General features: G+C 42.5%; 1 protein-coding gene across 1 annotated transcript in view; it reads left to right on the forward strand.

Moving 5' to 3' along the window:
* wwc3 (WWC family member 3) overlaps positions 1–19434 on the forward strand; it is a 108992-nt gene that overhangs the window by 76546 nt on the left and 13012 nt on the right. Inside the window, exons 10-20 of the mRNA XM_084067292.1 lie at positions 167–256; positions 1090–1378; positions 2836–3190; positions 5264–5384; positions 6296–6376; positions 6944–7030; positions 7670–7865; positions 8943–9092; positions 11725–11879; positions 13521–13671; positions 15462–15626. Of these exons, the coding sequence (XP_083923418.1) occupies positions 167–256; positions 1090–1378; positions 2836–3190; positions 5264–5384; positions 6296–6376; positions 6944–7030; positions 7670–7865; positions 8943–9092; positions 11725–11879; positions 13521–13671; positions 15462–15626 (1840 nt within the window). The remainder of the gene's footprint in view (positions 1–166; positions 257–1089; positions 1379–2835; positions 3191–5263; positions 5385–6295; positions 6377–6943; positions 7031–7669; positions 7866–8942; positions 9093–11724; positions 11880–13520; positions 13672–15461; positions 15627–19434) is intronic.

Below are 19434 nucleotides of genomic sequence, written 5' to 3' on the forward strand. Positions count from 1 at the left end.
CAGAAGGCCCCCACACACACACACACACACACACACACACACACACACACATAGAGGGAGACATGTGGCCACGGTTGCTTCTTCTCCCATCAGGAGAGAACAGAACAACAACAACGTGATGTTATCTGGTGATTATATGGTTGTGTTGTTTTTTTCTCCTGACCAGGATCCTACTGCAGGAGAAGAGAAATGTTCTCCTGAGGCAACTGGAGGAAGCAACACGCATCACCACCTACCTTCACTCTCAGCTCAAGAGGTAACGCTCTTAACTCTTTCACTGCCAGGAATTCATTAATTCATTAATCCGTCTACCGTCCCCTTCCCAGCGAAAATGGCGATTTTAATGTACCTTTTAAAAATCATGGAATATCCTCCGTGACCGCTGTCCTCGCGGACATCGGCTTGTTACATGCACTGGGGTCCGGTAGCGTCGGGAAAGAAAAATTAGCCGGCCGCGATGCTCCATTCCAGAGTTATGGCCGTTTGAATGTGGTTTGTTTTTTGAAAAACACTTAGAAAACAACAGAAGTCTGAGAAAATTTGACTTTTGTAAATCCTTTAACATGGAAGCAGGTGATCGATTCTAACCCATTGAGACCTGAAGCCGATTCTACATGTCTCCTAAATCTCAACAGTTTTCTGAAAAACGTTTATTTCTATATCAGTGGTGCTCAATCTTTTTCATGTCAAGGACCCCCAAAATGTATATGTATTTGGCCGCGGACCCCCATCAAAATATTTTGTTCCAGGGACCCCCCAGAAGCAAAGATTTGAGTTAAAAATGTTCGCTTTAAAAAAGATTTGCACACATTTTCACAATTTTTCAAAAATAGCAGATATACAAGCTCATAGCGCGGCACTCTGTGCCGCGCTATGAGCTTGTATATCTGCTATTTTTGAATAGCCCAAAGTGTAAAATAATGCTTTTTAGCTCAAATCTAAAAATGACACAGTTCCAGGTCTTAATGGGTTAACATGGAAGCAGGCGATCTTTGAATCGATTTTAATTGATTTACGATAAATCGTTACATGCCTAGTTGACTTGTCTCTCTCTCTCTCTCTCTCTCTCTCTCTCTCTCTGTCTCTCAGTCTCTCGGCCAGCTCTCTGACGGTGTCGTCCAGTAGCAGCCGCGGCTCGCTGGCCTCCAGCCGTGGCTCCCTAGCGTCCAGCCGCGGCTCCCTCAGCTCCATCAGCTTCAGCGACATCTACGGCCCGCCGCAGTACGAGAGGCACGACCCCACCGCCGCCAGCGGAGGAGACCTCCACAACGACCCCCACCTGCGCTACATGCTGCCCCCGGACACCGGCCTCTCCCCCGGGGGCTGCCCCGGTGGCTTCGGCCCCGCCGACCCCCTCCTCACCCAGGGGGGCATTAAGGTAGAGACTCTGCAACCGTCCAATGTTTTCACAGCCATTATTCTGTCGATGACTTTTCTGATTAGTCGAATAATGGAGAATAGATTTTTTCCTTTTTTAACTCATTGAGTGCCAGTGCCGTGTTTCACCGCTATGGCGCAACGTGCCAATGACGTGTTTTTGAAAAAATAGTTGTTGTTTTTTTTGAAAAACATGTTCACAACCCAAGATATAATTATCTGAAGATTTGCAGCTCCATCCACTCCTTGTTTAACTTACAGTATAACTGAAAAAGGCTGTATCTCGCTTCCTAAGCACTTTTTTTTTACTTTGAAAAAATCTCTGGTACTGGGACAACATAGCCAGAAATAATTCTGGCACTCGGTGCGTTAATTCTCTTTATATCGACAAATCGTCGAAAACATTTTCTCGGTCGTACAACAGTGTTGCATAAAACTAGCGAAAATATCACATCTTCGAGCTCACTTAGATCGTAGATCTGATAATTTAGATTTTTGTTTTTTGGGGGGGAGGTTGAACTTTCACAAAATACATAAATATCGTGGAAAACATAATATACTGTAATCATCAAGATTATAACAAAAACAGGTTAGAAATATTTCACTTTATGTGCAATGAAACTAGAATATATGAAAAAATATATATATTGTAATACGGAAAAAACTTGGAAAAAACGTTTTCCATGATATATCTTTTTTTTAGATCATCCTGTATTTTCCCCAAAATGGATAATTTTAAAAAATGTATTTATTTATAATCAATGAACTCATTCACTGCCAGAGTTTTTCAGAACAGTCTGCAGCCAGTGCCAGCGTTTTTACCTTATTTTGAGTCTTTTTGACGATCCACAGAATGGACGATCCACACAGAGAGTCATCGCAAAAGACGGAGGAGTGTCTCTGCTTCCATTGGGGGGGGGAAGCGTGTCACAGCGAGTCAGCGACCCTCCGTTCTTTAGTTATTGGCTGTTGAATATAGCTTGTTCTCGCCAAAAACGCAGAAAAAAACAAGAAAGCAGAGAAAAAAATATTTTATAAATCCTTTAACATTGTATTCTACATGTCTCCTAAATCTCAACAGTATTCTGAAAAACGTATGTTTCTATATCAGTGGTGCTCAATCTTTTTCATGTCAAGGACCCCCAAAATGATATGTGTTTGGCCACCGACCCCCATCAAAATATGTTGTTCCAGGGACCCCCAGAAGCAAAGATTTGAGTTAAAAACGGTTCGCTTTAAAAATATATATATTCATTTTCACGATTTTTCTAAAATAGCAGATCTACAAGCTCGTAGTGCGGCACTCGGTGCCGCGCTATGAGCTTGTATATCTGCTATTTTTGAATAGCCCAAAGTGTAAAATAATGCTTTTTAGCTCAAATCTAAAAATGACACAGTTCCAGGTCTTAATGAGTTGAAGTGATTTAGTGTGATGAACTCTCTCTCTCCTACATGAAGGCCAAGCGGTCCCACGACACGCCCCAGTCGCTGGCCTCGCTCTCCTCCCGCTCCTCGCTCTCCTCGCTGTCCCCGCCCAGCTCGCCCATGGACACGCCGTACCACTCGGCCCCCCAGGACTGCCCCCTGGCCCAGATGACGGAGGAGTACATGGAGCTGGCGGGGGGCCGCGGCCTGCTGGAGGGGCTGCGGGGCCCCCAGGGGCCTCACCAGCCGGGGCCCTCGCTCGCCGGGGCCCCCCTGCCCGGCGGAGAGGAGCCCGGCGGTCCCGGCGCCAACGTACACCAAGCCGAGGGCAAGGGTCATAGAGACGGCGGCGGCAGCACCACTCCCCAAGGGGCTTTCACCTCCACGGGCAAGTATCACACTTAGTGTCACTCTAGTGACATATCATCAAATATCACACACACTGTCTCTCTAGTGACATATCGCCACTCTAGTAACATATCGCCACTCTAGTGTCATATCGCCACTTTAGTGACATATCGCCACTCTAGTAGTGACATATCGCCACTGTAGTGACATATCGCCACTCTAGTGACATATCGCCACTCTAGTGACATATCGTCACTCTAGTAGTGACATATCGCCACTCTAGTGACATATCGCCACTCTAGTGACATATCGCCACTTTAGTGACATATCGCCACTCTAATGACATATCGCCACTCTAGTGACATATCGTCAAATATCACACACACTGTCACTCTAGTGACATATCGTTACTCTAGTAGTGACATCGTCAAGTATTACACTAGTGACATATCGCCACTCTAGTAGTGACATATCGTCAAGTATCACACTAAGGGTGCGTTCGGAAATACAGCACTGAGCGCACTGGCCAATACAAACTAATGGGCGAGTGTGCTCCGGTGCGCAATTTCCAAACGCACCCTTACACTCTAGTGACGTATCAAATATCACACTCACTGTCACTCTAGTGACATAATTGTCACTCTAGTGACATAAATAATCATCACTGTCGGGTGAATCTTTGTGTGTCCGAAACGGGTTACTTTTCAGGAAAATGCTGTTCCAATGTAGTTATTATTTAGTCACAAGCTCTTGTTAATATTTTTCATTGCTTAAATATTTATAAAACCCACAGACACACTTAACCACTTTCAACTTGGCATCCCTGTTTTAGAAATCGCTTTAAAAAATGTATATATATACTGTATATATATGTTTTGTTTAGTTTTGTTCAAATAGCAGATCAACACGTGTCACATCACGACACATTGTGATCTTGTTGATTATGCTGTTTATTTTATTTATTTTGCGTGACAACGAAGCACAAGAAAGGGCGTTCATTTATGAAAAATAAATGAAATATGTACAGGTTTCTGCCTGTCAGCGACAACACGTCCCGTTCATGCAAGGAATGTTCTTGCAATCAGTGACTGTGAAAACTACAAACCCTCACTTCCTGTTTTCCTGCCCTCGGCGGTCGTGACATTGTCCTTGTTCACTGTGTTTAGCTGTAAAATAAGCCATTTCGACTGTCACACTCAATTCAAAATATGAATGGTGTTGATGTAACGGCAGCAAGTAGAGCTGCTTGTAGAAGAAGCAGTTTGAAATGGACAGCAAGGGGAATTCCCCTCAATATGGATTGCATCATGAATATTTTTTTTTCTTTAGAATATGATTACCATCAGCAAATAACACAATGAACTGTATATGTTTATACGTATTTACGCGCTGATGTCAAGTCCTATAAATAGCTATTTTCAGTGCAGGACACAATGTGCAACCAAATGTAAATCAGGCATAACATTAACATTGCAGTCAGACAGTACACTCTACATAGACAATAGACAAAGGTAGGCCTTAATCCATTTAACTATTTCACTGCCAGAGTACATACAAAAAAATAAAACCCAGACTGCCAGCGATTTTTCGATTTTCTTACCTTTTCAAGTAGTCATAGAATATTTATCTGAAAAGAAAATGTCATTGCGACCTCCCATTCGCTTGCTATACGCCGTTGAAAATGGCATTTCTCGCCAAAATGATATGCATTTGTCCGAGGACAAATGCATATCATTTTGGGTGGTCCTTGACATGAAAAAATTGATATTATAGCAACATAAGTTAGGATTTAGAAGACATTATTTTGTAGAATCCCCCAGAAGCAAAGATTTTTTTTTAAATAATTGCTTTAAAAAGCATATTTATTCAAAGATTTGCACACATTTTCACGATTAAAAATGAATAAATAGCAGATCTACAAGCTCATAGCACACAATGAGCTTGTATATCTGCAATGTTTGAATAGCCCAAAGTTAAATAATGGTTAAAGTGGTTACACAGATAACCACTGCGGAATGCAAATCTTTGAATATACATATTTTTAAAGCAAATGATTGGCTTTTGAATGGGTTAATCATGGGTTAAGAGTGACTGTGTTCCTGTGGCCCCCCAGGAGTGACTCTGAGGTGTAACAGTGCCAACCGGAGCGGCAGAAGAGCCAGGAGAGTGTCCACGGGCGTGTCAGAGGACGCCCTGGCCACCGACAGTGGTGTGTTTGAGGCCTGGGGCCGGAGGTGAGTACATCCCCTTCCTCTGTCTGACCTGTGGTGGAACAAGTACAAAAGTACAAAAGTATTGTCTCGAAAATAGTAAATCTACAAGTCGTCGTGAGCTTGCAGATCGGCTATTTTTGAACAGAGGAAGTATAAGATAGGGCTTGGATTGGTTAACGTATGTTTTGTAATAATAATCTAAATATATCAAGTACCTAGTATCAAAGTATTCAAATTATTGTAGTGGAGTAAAAAAAGTACAATATTTGCCACTGAGGCGCATTGAAAAATGGTCATACTCGAGTAAAGTAAAAGTACCAGGAATTGCACTTGACTACAGTATTTAAGTAGATGCATTTAGTTACTTTCCACCAAAGCTCTCCAAACGCCCCTGCTCCTCTCTCTCTGTCACTGGAGTGCTTGTGCCCCCTAGTGACAGAAGAGACAAACTGCAGTATGACAGTGGTTCTACACCGTTCTCTATTATGACCCTATTAAAAAAACACGGACGTGTCCGTCGCAGAAATACCCACGACATTTGAGCTTAAAAGTCTTCACACACAGGGGGAATGATGAATAAACGACACGCAAATGTGTCTGCGAAATATTGCGTATCAAAGCTGTTCATATTGTCGCAAGATTATATGCACATTATGCACACGTACATATGATGATGCTCTCTTTTTAATCTTTGTTTTGCTCTTTTTCTTCCTTTTTTTTCCTCCTTCTTTTCTTTATTGTTTTGTTGTTATTATCTATGCTGCTGCATTGTCTGAAGGAAGCCAAACTAAAATACGTTTTACTCTTATGTACCTGTAGCCACAAGATAAAGTACAACCTTGAACGTTGAACCTTGAACCTTGCAGACCCCTGATGTAGGATTTAAGCTGTGTTAACACCATGTGTTGTTAATGTCATTGGTCCTCTGACAGAGCGGAGGAGTCTGACGAGATGTCCTACATGAAAGACCTGACGTCTGCCAGCGAGGCTGTTCAGATACAGCTAGGATTACTGTGAGTAACACAACTTCTACACCCGAGCGCAACCAAACAAAATTACTTTTTAGTCTTTTAGTTCTACTGGATCTCTTCTCCACTCGTCCCTCACTAACATTTTACTCTAGTTTTTATTTGTTGACGAAATTGTCAATATATTTAGTCTTAGTTTTAGTCATCATAGCTTAGTTTGATATTTCGTTTTTATTCAGTGAAAAAAGGTAGTCCACCAACATTTTTCATCATAGTTTTAGTCATCATAGCTTAGTTTGATATTTTGTTTTTCATCAGTGAAAAAAGGTAGTCCACCAACATTTTTCGTCATAGTTTTAGTCGATGAAATCAACACTGACCCTGCAGCTTTCGTTTCAGAGCAGTACTAGGTTACCATGTTTTGTTTCCAACTGAATTGTGATCGAACAGACCATAGACAAACCAGACGTGTCGCCAAAAAGACTACGAAAAATTAGCGTAAACATTTATGACTTTAAGTATAATTTAAGCATATGGGTGTTTGGTGAACTCAATTATGAACTCTTTTCAGAGCAGACAATTGATATTTGGTTTGATATTGTCATGTTACAGATATGACTCCAGCTCTCAGTCGCTGCTGCTTCATCTGCTCCAACTCAAACATCTGAACAAGGCTGTGGTGAGAGACGGCTACAAAGTGTGAGTACTTACTTACACTAACTCATTGGTTCTCAAACTAATTTGAACCACTTTAACCTTTTATACTTTGGATATTCAAAAATAGCAGATATACAAGCTCATAGTGCGGCACCGAGTGCCGCACTATGAGCTTGTAGATCTGCTATTTTTGAAAAATCGTGAAAATCTGTGCAAACCTTTTGAATATATATATTTTTTAAAGCGAGCATTTGTAACTCAAATCATTGCTTCTGGGGGTCCCTGGAACAACATATTTTGCGACGCACTGTGAGCTTGTAGATCGGCTATTTGCAAATGGCCGAAATTTATATAGGGCTGAAGTGGTTTCAGAGACGATATACAGAGTGGCAGAGGATGCCACTCCCACATGGCTACTTCCGTGTCGCTCGAAACGTGGCGCTTCGAGCTTGTAGATCTGCTACTTTCGCTGTTTCTGAATCAGAATTCTGAAAAGTAACAGTTTTGGACATATGAGGTTTCCACCCGACAGACGATATATTAGCTAGGGTGTTGCTCACCAAAAGCTAACAACATGTCGCAATGCAACGCCTCGTTAGCTTTATTTTTTTGTTATTTTTGTCTAGCAATAGCGTCGTACTAATAATAAATGAAGCTTTAATGGTTGTGTGTATTCCTCAGGTACGTGAAGGTGCACTTGATTCCACTGGACGCCGGCAGGGCCTGCGCCTTTTACTGCTGCAAGGCGCTGGAGCCGACGCCTCTCATGAGCTTCAACGAGGGCTTCAGGATCCCCGTCCCGCCCAACGCCCTGGCCGTGTGCGCCCTGCAGCTGTCCCTCTGCTCACTAGGACCTCAGGCCCAGGAGGAGCTACTGGTACGTTATGTTAGATTATGTCCCTCTGCTCGCTGGGACCACAGGCCCAGGAGGAGCTACTGGTACGTTATGTTAGATTATGTCCCTCTGCTCGCTAGGACCTCAGGCCCAGGAGGAGCTACTGGTACGTTATGTTAGATTATGTCCCTCTGCTCACTAGGACCTCAGGCCCAGGAGGAGCTACTGGTACGTTATGTTAGATTATGTCCCTCTGCTCGCTAGGACCCCAGGCCCAGGAGGAGCTACTGGTACGTTATGTTAGATTATGTCCCTCTGCTCGCTGGGACCTCAGGCCCAGGAGGAGCTACTGGTACGTTATGTTATGTTATGTCCCTCTGCTCGCTGGGACCTCAGGCCCAGGAGGAGCTACTGGTACGTTATGTTATATTATGTCCCTCTGCTCGCTGGGACCACAGGCCCAGGAGGAGCTACTGGTACGTTATGTTAGATTATGTCCCTCTGCTCGCTGGGACCTCAGGCCCAGGAGGAGCTACTGGTACGTTATGTTATATTATGTCCCTCTGCTCTCTGGGACCCCAGGCCCAGGAGGAGCTACTGGTACGTAGGGCTGTCCCCGACTCGGTATTTATCTAGTCGACTCAGAGTCGGGAGTTTTAATGCGACGCGTCGACGAATCGATGTTTCGTTTTTATATAGAAAATAGGTATTTTTATGACCTTATTGGAGGCTACGATTGCAAGCGTTTCAGAAACGTTCAGTGCTGATTTAGAGCACATTACACATAGTGAAGTGCCATATGATTTTTTCAGAGAAATCTGCAATTTCTTCATCTTGTTGGCTGTATGGCTACGAAAACATCATAATTCTACATATTGTGCTAATTGTTTTATGAAACTCAGCGCTAGTGTGTAGGGGCTCATTTCATGCTGTTTCACAAATCTTGCATATTAGGACTAACAAAAAAAATGCAGTCGTGAGATGTTATTTTTGCTTGAATCCATGCGTCCTAAAATGTTGAGAACAGAAATGCAGTAATAAAAATGTGTGTGTGTGTGTGTGTGTGTGTGTGTGTGTGTGTGTGTGTGTGTGTGTGTGTGTACGTGTGCGTGTGCGTAGGGCACTGCCCAGGTGAGCTTGGCGGAGTGTGAGGGCGGTACAGAGATGGCGTTCTGTTGGCTGCGGGTGCAGGCGCCAGGCGGGTCAGAACACCGGAGCAAACATCACCATGACAACCAGGAGGACCAGCACAGACCCAGCACCACCATGGTAACCATCTTATTACTGTGTTGTTATTCTCTTACACTGTTACACCACTGGTTCTCTAACATCAAATGTTTCTTTTGGGTCTTGAGCTAATAGGTTACACCAGGGGTTTTCAACCTGTGGTCCGCGGACCGCGGTCCACTTTTAATAACTTACAGGAGTTCTTACTGTATGGTGTGTGTGTGTGTGTGTGTGTGTGTGTGTGTGTGTGTGTGTGTGTGTGTGTGTGTGTGTGTGTGTGTGTGTGTGATATGAAATATGAGCTTACCATAATCACAGTAATCCTTAATCATATTCCATCATATTCACAACAAAATCACTGTATTTTATTAGATATTATATTGATATTATAGCTATTTTCTCCAGCTCCCTGTGGTGCATGAACCCCCCACCACTATTGTGTGGGGTGGGTCTATGATGGACCCACCACGCACAATAGTGGTGGTCCCCAGGCTGCTCTTAGTCAGGATGGTGGTCCCTGGGTCAAAATCAGTTGAAAACCCCTGGGTTACACTATCACTGACTTACACTATCCAACTAACAGTGGTGAAAAAAGTACTCAAGTGTTTTTACTTAAGTAAAAGTATCAATACTGCAATGTAGAAATACTCCGTTAAAAGTAAAAGTCCGGAATTAAAAACACTTGAGTAAAAGTACAAAAGTAATGGTATCAAAAAGTGCTTAAAGTACCAAAAGTAAGAGCCCTCATGCAGAATGTCCCATTTCACAAGTTTTCAAATGTATAAAAATCTTTTGAAAATAGCAGATCTACAAGCTTGTAGATCGGCTATTTATAAAAATGTCGAAATGTATATAGGGCTGAAGTGGTTAATGTATGTTTTGTAATAATAATCTAAATCTACTAAGTAACTAGTAACTAAAGTTCAATAAAGTTAAAAGTACAATATTTGGATCTGAGATGTAGTGGAGTAGGAGTAAAAGTATTGGAAATTGGAAATACTCAAGTAAAGTACAAATACTCAAAATTGTACTTAAGTGCAGTACTTGAGTAAATGTACTTAGTTACCTTACACCACTGCTATCCAACTAACCACTTCATACTTTTCTTCACCATACTTCACAATTCAATAACAGTTGTGTTTGTGAAGTGCTTTAATTCGTTTGGTTTAACACTTTACAAGTCAGCAGGTTCACACAGTTTATCAATGTTTTATCCTTAAACATAAAGTAAAATAAATGTTTCCATGTGCCACTTTCTCTCACGTGCCCCCTGCAGTACCTCTGGGTACCTCTAGGGGTACGCGTAACCCCATTTGAGAATCTCTGGAGTGATGAAAACCACTTAATAGAGTAAGTGGTTCATCACTGTAGCTGGGATCATCACTATAAGACTTATATTGATGGAAACCACTCATGGTATAAGTGTATAAGTGGTTTCCACTCTACTAGTAAATCATATGTTGCCAGTGTGGATAACCCTTTAAGACCTGGGACGCATCTGTGTCACTTCTTGATTTCAGCTAAAAAGCATTATTTTACACTTTGGCTATTCAAAAATAGCAGATATACAAGCTCATAGCGCGGCACCGAGTGCCGCGCTATGAACTTGTAGATCGGCTATTTTTGAAAAATCTAAAAAAAAATGTGTGCAAATTAATATATTTATATTATTTTAAAGCGAACATTTTTAACTCAAATCTTTGCTTCTGGGGGTCCCTGGAACAAAATATTTTGAGATAGAGGTCCATGGACAAATAAATATCATTTTGGGGGTCCTTGACATGAAAAAGTTTGAACACCACTGATATAGAAACATAGGTTTTTCAGAAAACAGTTAGGATTTAGAAGACATTTGTAGAATTGGCTTTAGGTCTTAATGGGATAAACGCCTACAATACTTTCTAACACTTTCCTGGCTGCTTGGTAGCATTACAGTTGGCATTACAGTTGGCAGTCGCATGACTCAGCGAGTGACAAGACACAGAACCGACACAGCAGCGTCTCGCACCGAAAAATGACAGATCTCGCAAGCATCGCACTGCAACGCGTCGTTAGCTTGTGGATCTGCTGTTTTCAGGTGCAAGACACCAGCGTGAATCAGGTGTAAATCAGCAGTGGTGGAAAAAGTACTCAATTTTACTCAAGTAGATGTATCAATACTGCAATATGAAATACTCTGTTACAAGTAAAAGTCCGGAATTCTAAATTTACTTGAGCAAAAGTACAAAAGTATTGGTATCAAAATGTACTTAAAGTACCAAAAGTAGAAAGTTCTCATTATGCAGAATGTCTCATTTCACACGTTTTCAAATGTATAAAAATCCTTTGAAAATAGATGATCTACAAGCTCGATGCGACGCGTGTGAGCTTGTAGATCATCTATTTTCAATGGCCGAGATGTATATAGGGCTGTAGTGGTGAAGTTTTGTAATAATAATCAAAATCTACAAAAAGTAACTAGTAACTTCATTTTTCAAATAATTGTAGTGGAGTAAAAGTACAATATTTTCCTCTGAGATGTAGTGGAGTAGAAGTAAAACTACTGAAAATTGGAAATACTCCAGTAAGTAAGTGGAGTAAAGTAGTTGCTTTACTCCACTGTACATCAGACATGTCTGCCATGCGTTGACAGCCCGGTGACACTGATGATGTTTCCTCTGTGGAACACCTACAGGACGCTGTGTGTGCCTTGTTGTCTCGTGCCACCACCTCCTCCTCCTCCACCACCTCCTCCACCAGCACCTCCACCCAGGAGGACGGAGGCAGACAGTTCCACAACATGCAGGGTCTGGACAAGAAAGAGGAGGCCTGCGAGGCGGTGTCCGAGAGGTAAAAACTACACACACCCTCACGCTCACTCCGTTTGACCGGCTTCTCTTCTAATAGGCTCTATGCACAGCAGCCATATTGGAAAGAAATTGGGCCTCTTCTTACTTCCTTCACAGGTGTTACCAATGATACTAATGAAGGCTCTGTTCCATTCTGGTCAGGGTGCTGATATCGTGCATGTTGGCTCACTAGAAACACTCCATTTTGGTTCCCAAATGGCCCCATATGGTGGGTGTGTAACTCTGAGAGTGTACAAATGGAACCAAATGGACCCTTACGGGTCCATTTGGTTCCATTTGTACACTCTCAGAGTTATGGCGGTCCTTGAAAATAAGACAACCACTATGCCACACTAAATGGAACAGAGCCTTAATTAGTACCATTGGTAACACCTGTGAAGGAAGTACGGAAGGGGCCCAATTCATTCCCAATATGGCTGCTGTGCATAGAGCCTATTGAACGTTTTGAAAAGTGAATGTCAGTATTCCCCTGAACATCAACCACTGTTTGCCTTAAAGGGATAGTTCACCCTCAAAATAACTTTTGTTCTATCGATTAGTCACCTCATAGACTGCCCTAGCGTGTCTGATATCATGTCTAGACGGTAGTGATGCGCGGGTTGACCCGGAACTCGCGGGTCAACCCGCGGGTCAACCCGCGGCGCGGGTGGGTCGAGTCAGAATTTCAGTGGCAATTATGCGGGCTGCGGGTGAGCGGGTCAGCCGCTCTCACACGCAAAAAATAAATACAAAATCACATGCTCTTGTTTTGTCTTTATTCCTAATAAGAATAAGAATAATAACAATAAAACAGTTTGAATAAACTAGGGGATTATTTTCTAACCATGATTTTACAGAATTAAAAAAAAAAAAATCGCGGGTCGCGGGGCGGGTTGAGCCATAGATTTATATATGGGTTCGCGGGACGGGTTGAGGTGGGTTCCGTGGCGGGGCGGGGCGGGGCGTGTCATGAAAAAACCCGACCCGCGCATCACTACTAGACGGGCGGGTTAAAAATCTCTGGAGAAAAAAATCTGCCGGATCCTATTGGTTCACCGATCTATCCGTCAGCCGGCGCCCCGCCCCGCGCCCCTCCTCCTCCCCCAACGTGCAGCATTGAGAGCCCTGACGTCACAACATTTGGAGCGACGCCCACTGCACTCTGGTTGGTTGGGGAAATGAAACACTTCCTATTCCAGGAACGTCAACAGGCTGGTCCAGGCTCTTATTTTTTTTAGCAAAACTAAAAAATAAAAGCCTGGAGATCGAGGCTAGTCACCTCATGGAGACTTGAATTCATGGATATTTTTTTAGTTTTTGTCTCATTTCTAAGCCAATCATTTGATGACCGGCAGCGGTTCCGGTAGGAGACACAAAGAGTCTCCTTTGTGTCTCCTACCGGAACCGCTGCCTACCGGTCCGCGGGTCATCAAATTATTGTCTTAGGAATGCGACAAAAACAAAAAAATGTCCATGAATTGTTTTGGGTGAACTATACCTTTAATGCAGACATTTTTCAATTACTTACTTCTGAAATCTGAAATCTGTGTGTGTGTGTGTGTGTGTGTGTGTGTGTGTGTGTGTGTGTGTGTGTGTGTGTGTGTGTGTGTGTGTGTGTGTGTGTGTGTGTGTGTGTGTGCAGGAGCTGGCAGGCAGAGTCGGTAGACAGCGGCTGCAGTAACAGCGCAGCGTTCGTCATGGCCTGTCCAGACAGCATGCTGTGCACGGAGGGCGTCTGTGTCAACACCGGGGGGCGCTGTGGTCAACCCACTGGCAAACCCCCTACGTTAAAGGTAAGAGAAACCCTCCTCTACCTGTGCCAGAAGTTGTTCTGAAACTAAATTAGCTCGAATCTATCCTACTAAGACCCTTCTCGTCCACGCTGTAAAGCACAACCAGCAGACCATAATGTTCTGGTCCTGCCCTAATCTCACCATGTTCTGGTCTGATGTATTTAACACTTACTCAAAGATGTTTAACTCATTCAGTGCCACATGACGTCTAAGATGTCATGAAAAAAAAAAAAAAATGTTCAGAACCCAAGATATCATGATTTGAAAATATTCTTCTCCATTCACTCTTTGTTTAACTTCTTACTTAAAAAGGCTGTATCTCGGCTCCTAAGCACTTTTTTTTACAATGAATTTTGGCTGTGGCACTCAGGGCCAAACTGCCATAAATAAGCTGGGCACTGAATGAGTTAATTAAGACCTGGAACGCATCTGTGTCATTTTAGATTTCTTTGGCTATTCAAAAATAGTAGATATACAAGCTCATAGCGCGGCACTCGGTGCCGCGCTATGAGCTTGTAGATCTGCTATTTTTGAAAAATCGTGAAAATGTTTTTTTTATATTTTTTTTCCGAAAAACTGTTAGGATTTAAAAAAATGTTTAGAAGCGGCCTCAGGTCTTAATGGGTTAAAAAAGTTATCACTCCCAACCTCATTTGTGCACTATTTGGCTATCTGACACCAGAGACCCGTTCTATACGAGGCAAAAAGCACATGTAATCATAGCCTTACATACATCTCTGCTCGCGAGGAGACTTCTCCTCCTTTCATGGAAGCAACACTCTCCACCCAGCTTAACCGGGTGGATTAAAGAGACTGTATGTATGTCTTGAAACCAGAGAAAATCAAATACACACTTAAAGGGTCTGTTCAAAAGTTCAAGGAGTTTGGACCCCCTTCCTTGACTATTACGAGAGTTTACAGGTGCCACTTAACGAGGCCAGACAGCAGGGTTCCCCTTCCCTCCTTCACTTTCCTTCCCTTCCCTCTCTTCTTCCTTTTCTTTTGCTTTCCTTTTCCTTTACTATTTTACTCAGACCTTCTCTCTTTCCTTCTTTTTCTCTCCTCTTTATTTTTGTGATTGTGATTTGTGTTAGTTATACAAAACCAGATCATTGTTTCAACATATAAATGTATATTTTGTATTTATGTCTTGTTACAGATTTGTATGTTTATGACAAAATAAATAATTCCACCCACTTATTTACACCCTTAAACCTGTAATAAAGTTGAGTTTAGTCGAGGTGCTTTAACCCATTAAGGCCTGAAGCCGATTCTACATGTCTCCTAAATCTCAACAGTATTCTGAAAAACGTATGTTTCTATATCAGTGGTGCTCAAACTTTTTCATGTCAAGGACCCCCAAAATGATATGTATTTGGCCGCGGACCCCCATCAAAATATTTTGTTCCAGGGACCCCCAGAAGCAAAGATTTGAGTTAAAAACGGTTCGCTTTAAAAATATATATATATTCAAAGATTTGCACACATTTTCACAAATTTTCAAAAATAGCAGATCTACAAGCTCGTAGCGCGGCACTCGGTGCCGCGCTATGAGCTTGTATATCTGCTATTTTTGAATAGCCCAAAGTGTAAAATAATGCTTTTTAGCTCAAATCTAAAAATGACACAGTTCCAGGTCTTAATGGGTTAAGGTGCTGTGCGTGCATGGTCCGAGAACAAACTGACTCTGGCACTCTTTGTTGACACACTGTGTGTGTGTGTGTGTGTGTGTGTGTGTGTGTGTGTGTGTGTGTGTGTGTGTGTGTGTGTGTGTGCGTGTGCGTGTGCAGGTGGAGAAAGCCACGATGACGGAGGGTATGTTCCCGGAGCCGCTGAGGGTGCGCCCCAAGGAGCGCGGGGGTCGCTGGGGTCACGCCTCGCCCTTCATGCGCAGCAGCACTCTGGTGCGATCGCAGACATTCTCCCCTGGAGCGCGCAGTCAATACGTCTGCAGGGTAAATACACACACACACACACACACACACACACACACACACACACACACACACACACACACACACACACACACACACACATATAATTTTCATTCCATATGCCGACAGCGAGGCAGCACTCAGCAAAGTGAGTGATATTTGCAATTTGAAGCAAAGTGACAGTGACCATGAGTTATAATAATAATAATAGTCTTTATTTGTCCCAGAGAGATATTTATAAGTCTGTTCGACGTCAGAAACACATAACAAAACGCATATACATACAGTGTATTGTACAAGACTACACAAGCAACATGTAAGAGCCATTTGACGTGTTTCTCATTTGATGACGTCATATTTAACAAGGTCCCTAATCAGGCGCAGGCGTTGCCAGTAGCAGAGGCAAGCCGTTTTTGACTGTGTTTGAGAGGACTGTTGGTGTACATCCCGTCCGTTAAAGTGTTTTTTAGCCGCCAGCTGAAAGCGCGGCTCTATATTCTCTCTGACTCTAACCCGACACATTTCCAACATGTTTGCAACACTTTTTTTGCCTGATTGGCTGTCGTTTCAGCCAATGGGATACTTTCCCATACTCTGAACGGGCGCCCTCGTCCTCCCAAGCTATGGGACTAGACACGCCTCTCTCAGTGGATTCGTCTGCCTCTCTCAGTGGATTCGTCTGAGCGCTAGCCGAATTTGGCTAATAGTTAGCTTGTATGCTTGTATGATGTTACTAACTGTTTTAGCCAAACGCGGTAATGTCCACTCTCCATTAGTTATCGACACAAGTTGCGTTGTCATGTATTGTACATCCCACAATAAAATGTATTAACCATGTTATGCTGCTGTAATCACTTCATATTTTCGCGACATAATGTCCTTAACACGGGCCTTTCAAAAGAGGCTCTGAGCGCTAGCCGAATGTGGCTAATAGTTAGCTTGTATGCTTGTATGATGTTACTGCGCTAGCCGAATGTGGCTAATACTTAGCTTGTATGCTTGTATGATGTTACTAACTAACTGTTTTTAGCCAAACGCGGTAATGTCCACTCTCCATTAGTTGTCGACACAAGTTGCGTTACTAATCCCGTAATGTTCATGTATTGTACATCCCAAAATAAAATGTATTAACCATGTTATGGTGCTGTAAACACTTCATATTTTCGCAACATAATGTCCTTAACACGGGCCTTTCAAAAGAGACTCGCTTTATTCATTTACAGCCCATACATCTACATAAACGTTCAGATTTCAAATATAAAGTGCTTAACTCATGGCCACGGGTGTTATAATTGCGTACGGGCCCTCATAAGTACCCGTATCTTCCGTATTGTTCAATAAAAAGCATTTTAATCCGATCGGTGGCCATTGTCTCCGTTTTTTTTTTAACTATGCGGCTGTGTCGGTTTGGCCGTGTATATCTGTCTGATACATTATAACTGTATGAGAAAATGGCCACCGATCGGAATAAAATGCTTTTTATTGAACAATGCTGGAGAGACGGGTACTTATACCCACCCGAAGTGAATTGTAACATCTGTGGCCATGGTCTAAGCACTTTATATTTGAAATCTGAACGTTTATGTAGATGTACAGGCTGTAAATGAACAAAGTGCAAACGCCATAATGCAGTTAAACAAAGACGTCACGACTGACTATGTGCAGCGGTGGAAACTACTTTACTCAAGTACTGTACTTAAGCTCACAACGCGTCGCGTTTACTCAAGTACATTTTGAATTCCGGACATTTATTGTGACAGAGTACTTTTACATTGCAGTATTTATACGTTCACTTAAATAAAACATTAGAGTACTTTTTCCACCAATGATTATTAGGCTTAGGCTACATTAATGTATTGAGGTATGACAGGAATAGCTTTGGATTGTACGGTAAGTTAGTGTTGTAGATGAATATTTAGCCTTAAAGCCAGAGATGGGAAGTAACGAAGTACAAGTACTTCGTTACTGTAACGAAGTACTTTTTTTGAGTATCTGTACTGTACTCAGTATTTATTTTTAGGACTACTTTTTTATCCGTTACATTTTAACACAAGTACTAGTACTTTCTACTCAGTACATTTTCAAAACAGGCTCGTTACTTTAGTTTTAATGTTGCGCGCAGATCAAACGAAAATAAGCGCAACAGTTATTATTTATAGCTCTGTGTGTGACGTTACTGCAAATGGATATATACTTCCTGTAAGCAGACACCAAAATAAAACTAAGTTAATCAATCATTACCACTGGCTCTTATTGTGAAGTCCTTAGGGGAAGTTAGTTTCTGTTGATAACAAGCTGTTATGACCCCTCGGTCTGATCGCGTCTGAGACCTGTGTGTGTGTGTGTGTGTGTGTGCGCGCGCGCGCGCGTACCGGTGAAATGAATATAAACAACAACACGTGGATTAATCGCAGGTTTTGGCCAAACCATGCTCCTCTGACTTAAACATTGTTGTACTGTGGAAGTGCGTTAGCCTTGGATCAACACGGGCATAGTCTTGTAACAAGGCTAGAAGTTTGTCAAACTCTTGCAACCTCTGCAGCGTCATTAGGTGAGTTCATCACCAAACACAAAGTGCCGATAGAACGACAAATCAAGCACATAACGTGCGAGCGAGTGGCATAATGTCAGCCTGAGCATTGCAAAAGCTGTGTGTGTGTGTGTGTGTGTGTGTGTGTGTGTGTGTGTGTGTGTGTGTGTGTGTGTGTGTGTGTGTGTGTGTGTGTGTGTGTGTGTGTGTGTGTGTGTGTGTGTGTGTGTGTGTGTGTGTGTGTGTGTGTGTGTGTGCGCGCGCGCGCGCGCGTTCGCGAGCACGCGTGTGCGTTTTCTTCGAAGTAGGCTTGTCTAGTGGGCTCACTTGCTGAGTGTGTTTGAATGAAGTACAGTACAGTTGTTAATGCCATCTCTTGATCTGTCTGTCTGTCTGTCTGTCTGTCTGTCTGTCTGTATGGTAACAGTAACAGGATAGGTGGGCACTACAGACATCTGGCCACCTCAATGTAAAATATATTGTTCAAACTGTAAAAAAAAATATTGGGGGGAAATGGTCTATAAAGCAGGGGTCTTCAAAGTTTTTTCAGGCCAAGGACCCCTTCACTGAGAGAGAAATGAAGCAGGGACCCCTTAGCTGAGAGATAGATGAAGCAGGGACTCCCTAGCTGAGAGACAGTAGAAGCAGGGACCCCCTAAGCTGAGAGATAGATGAAGCAGGGACCCCCACTACATATTGTATGAAATTGTGTTGCAGATTAAACATTTTCATAGATTTCATAGATAGCTTCATAGACTGTCATAAGTGTGTTGTGTATTTTTATTTGTGTTCATTTCAGACATTTAACCATTTTAACTCTGCCGAAAATAGCCGATCTACAAGCTCACAACGCCTTGCAGCAAGAGGCGTTGTGAGCTTGTAGATCTGCTATTTTTGGCTAATGTTCCCCTGAGAATAGGAACATCTCATCTACAAACTTTATGAACCTTACTGTGGTTAATGTTATCAGTGCTACCCAAGTAGTCCATTGAAAAGTATTATTTTGGTGTATTTTGTGTATTGTAACTTGGACACTGTAACTTAATGGTAGAGGGGGACGCGTTGTAAGTTCAGAATGCCTCATGGGTAATGTAGTCATTTTCTGCTATTTCGGTTCTACTGTGATAGACTGTATTGGGGCAAAAAAAGCCTGCCGCTGGCGGCTATATTATGACTTGTCATATCTTGTTTTTATTGTATTTATTTATTTGAATGCTGGAGTGACGACCAAGTACAGAGAATAAATCCTTTTTTGTTATGAACTCAACGGACGGTTTGGACAGTTTTTATAGAGCACAC

This window comes from Gymnoscopelus microlampas (assembly GCF_963454915.1).
Source record: "Gymnoscopelus microlampas genome assembly, chromosome: 9".
NCBI lineage: Eukaryota > Metazoa > Chordata > Actinopteri > Myctophiformes > Myctophidae > Gymnoscopelus > Gymnoscopelus microlampas.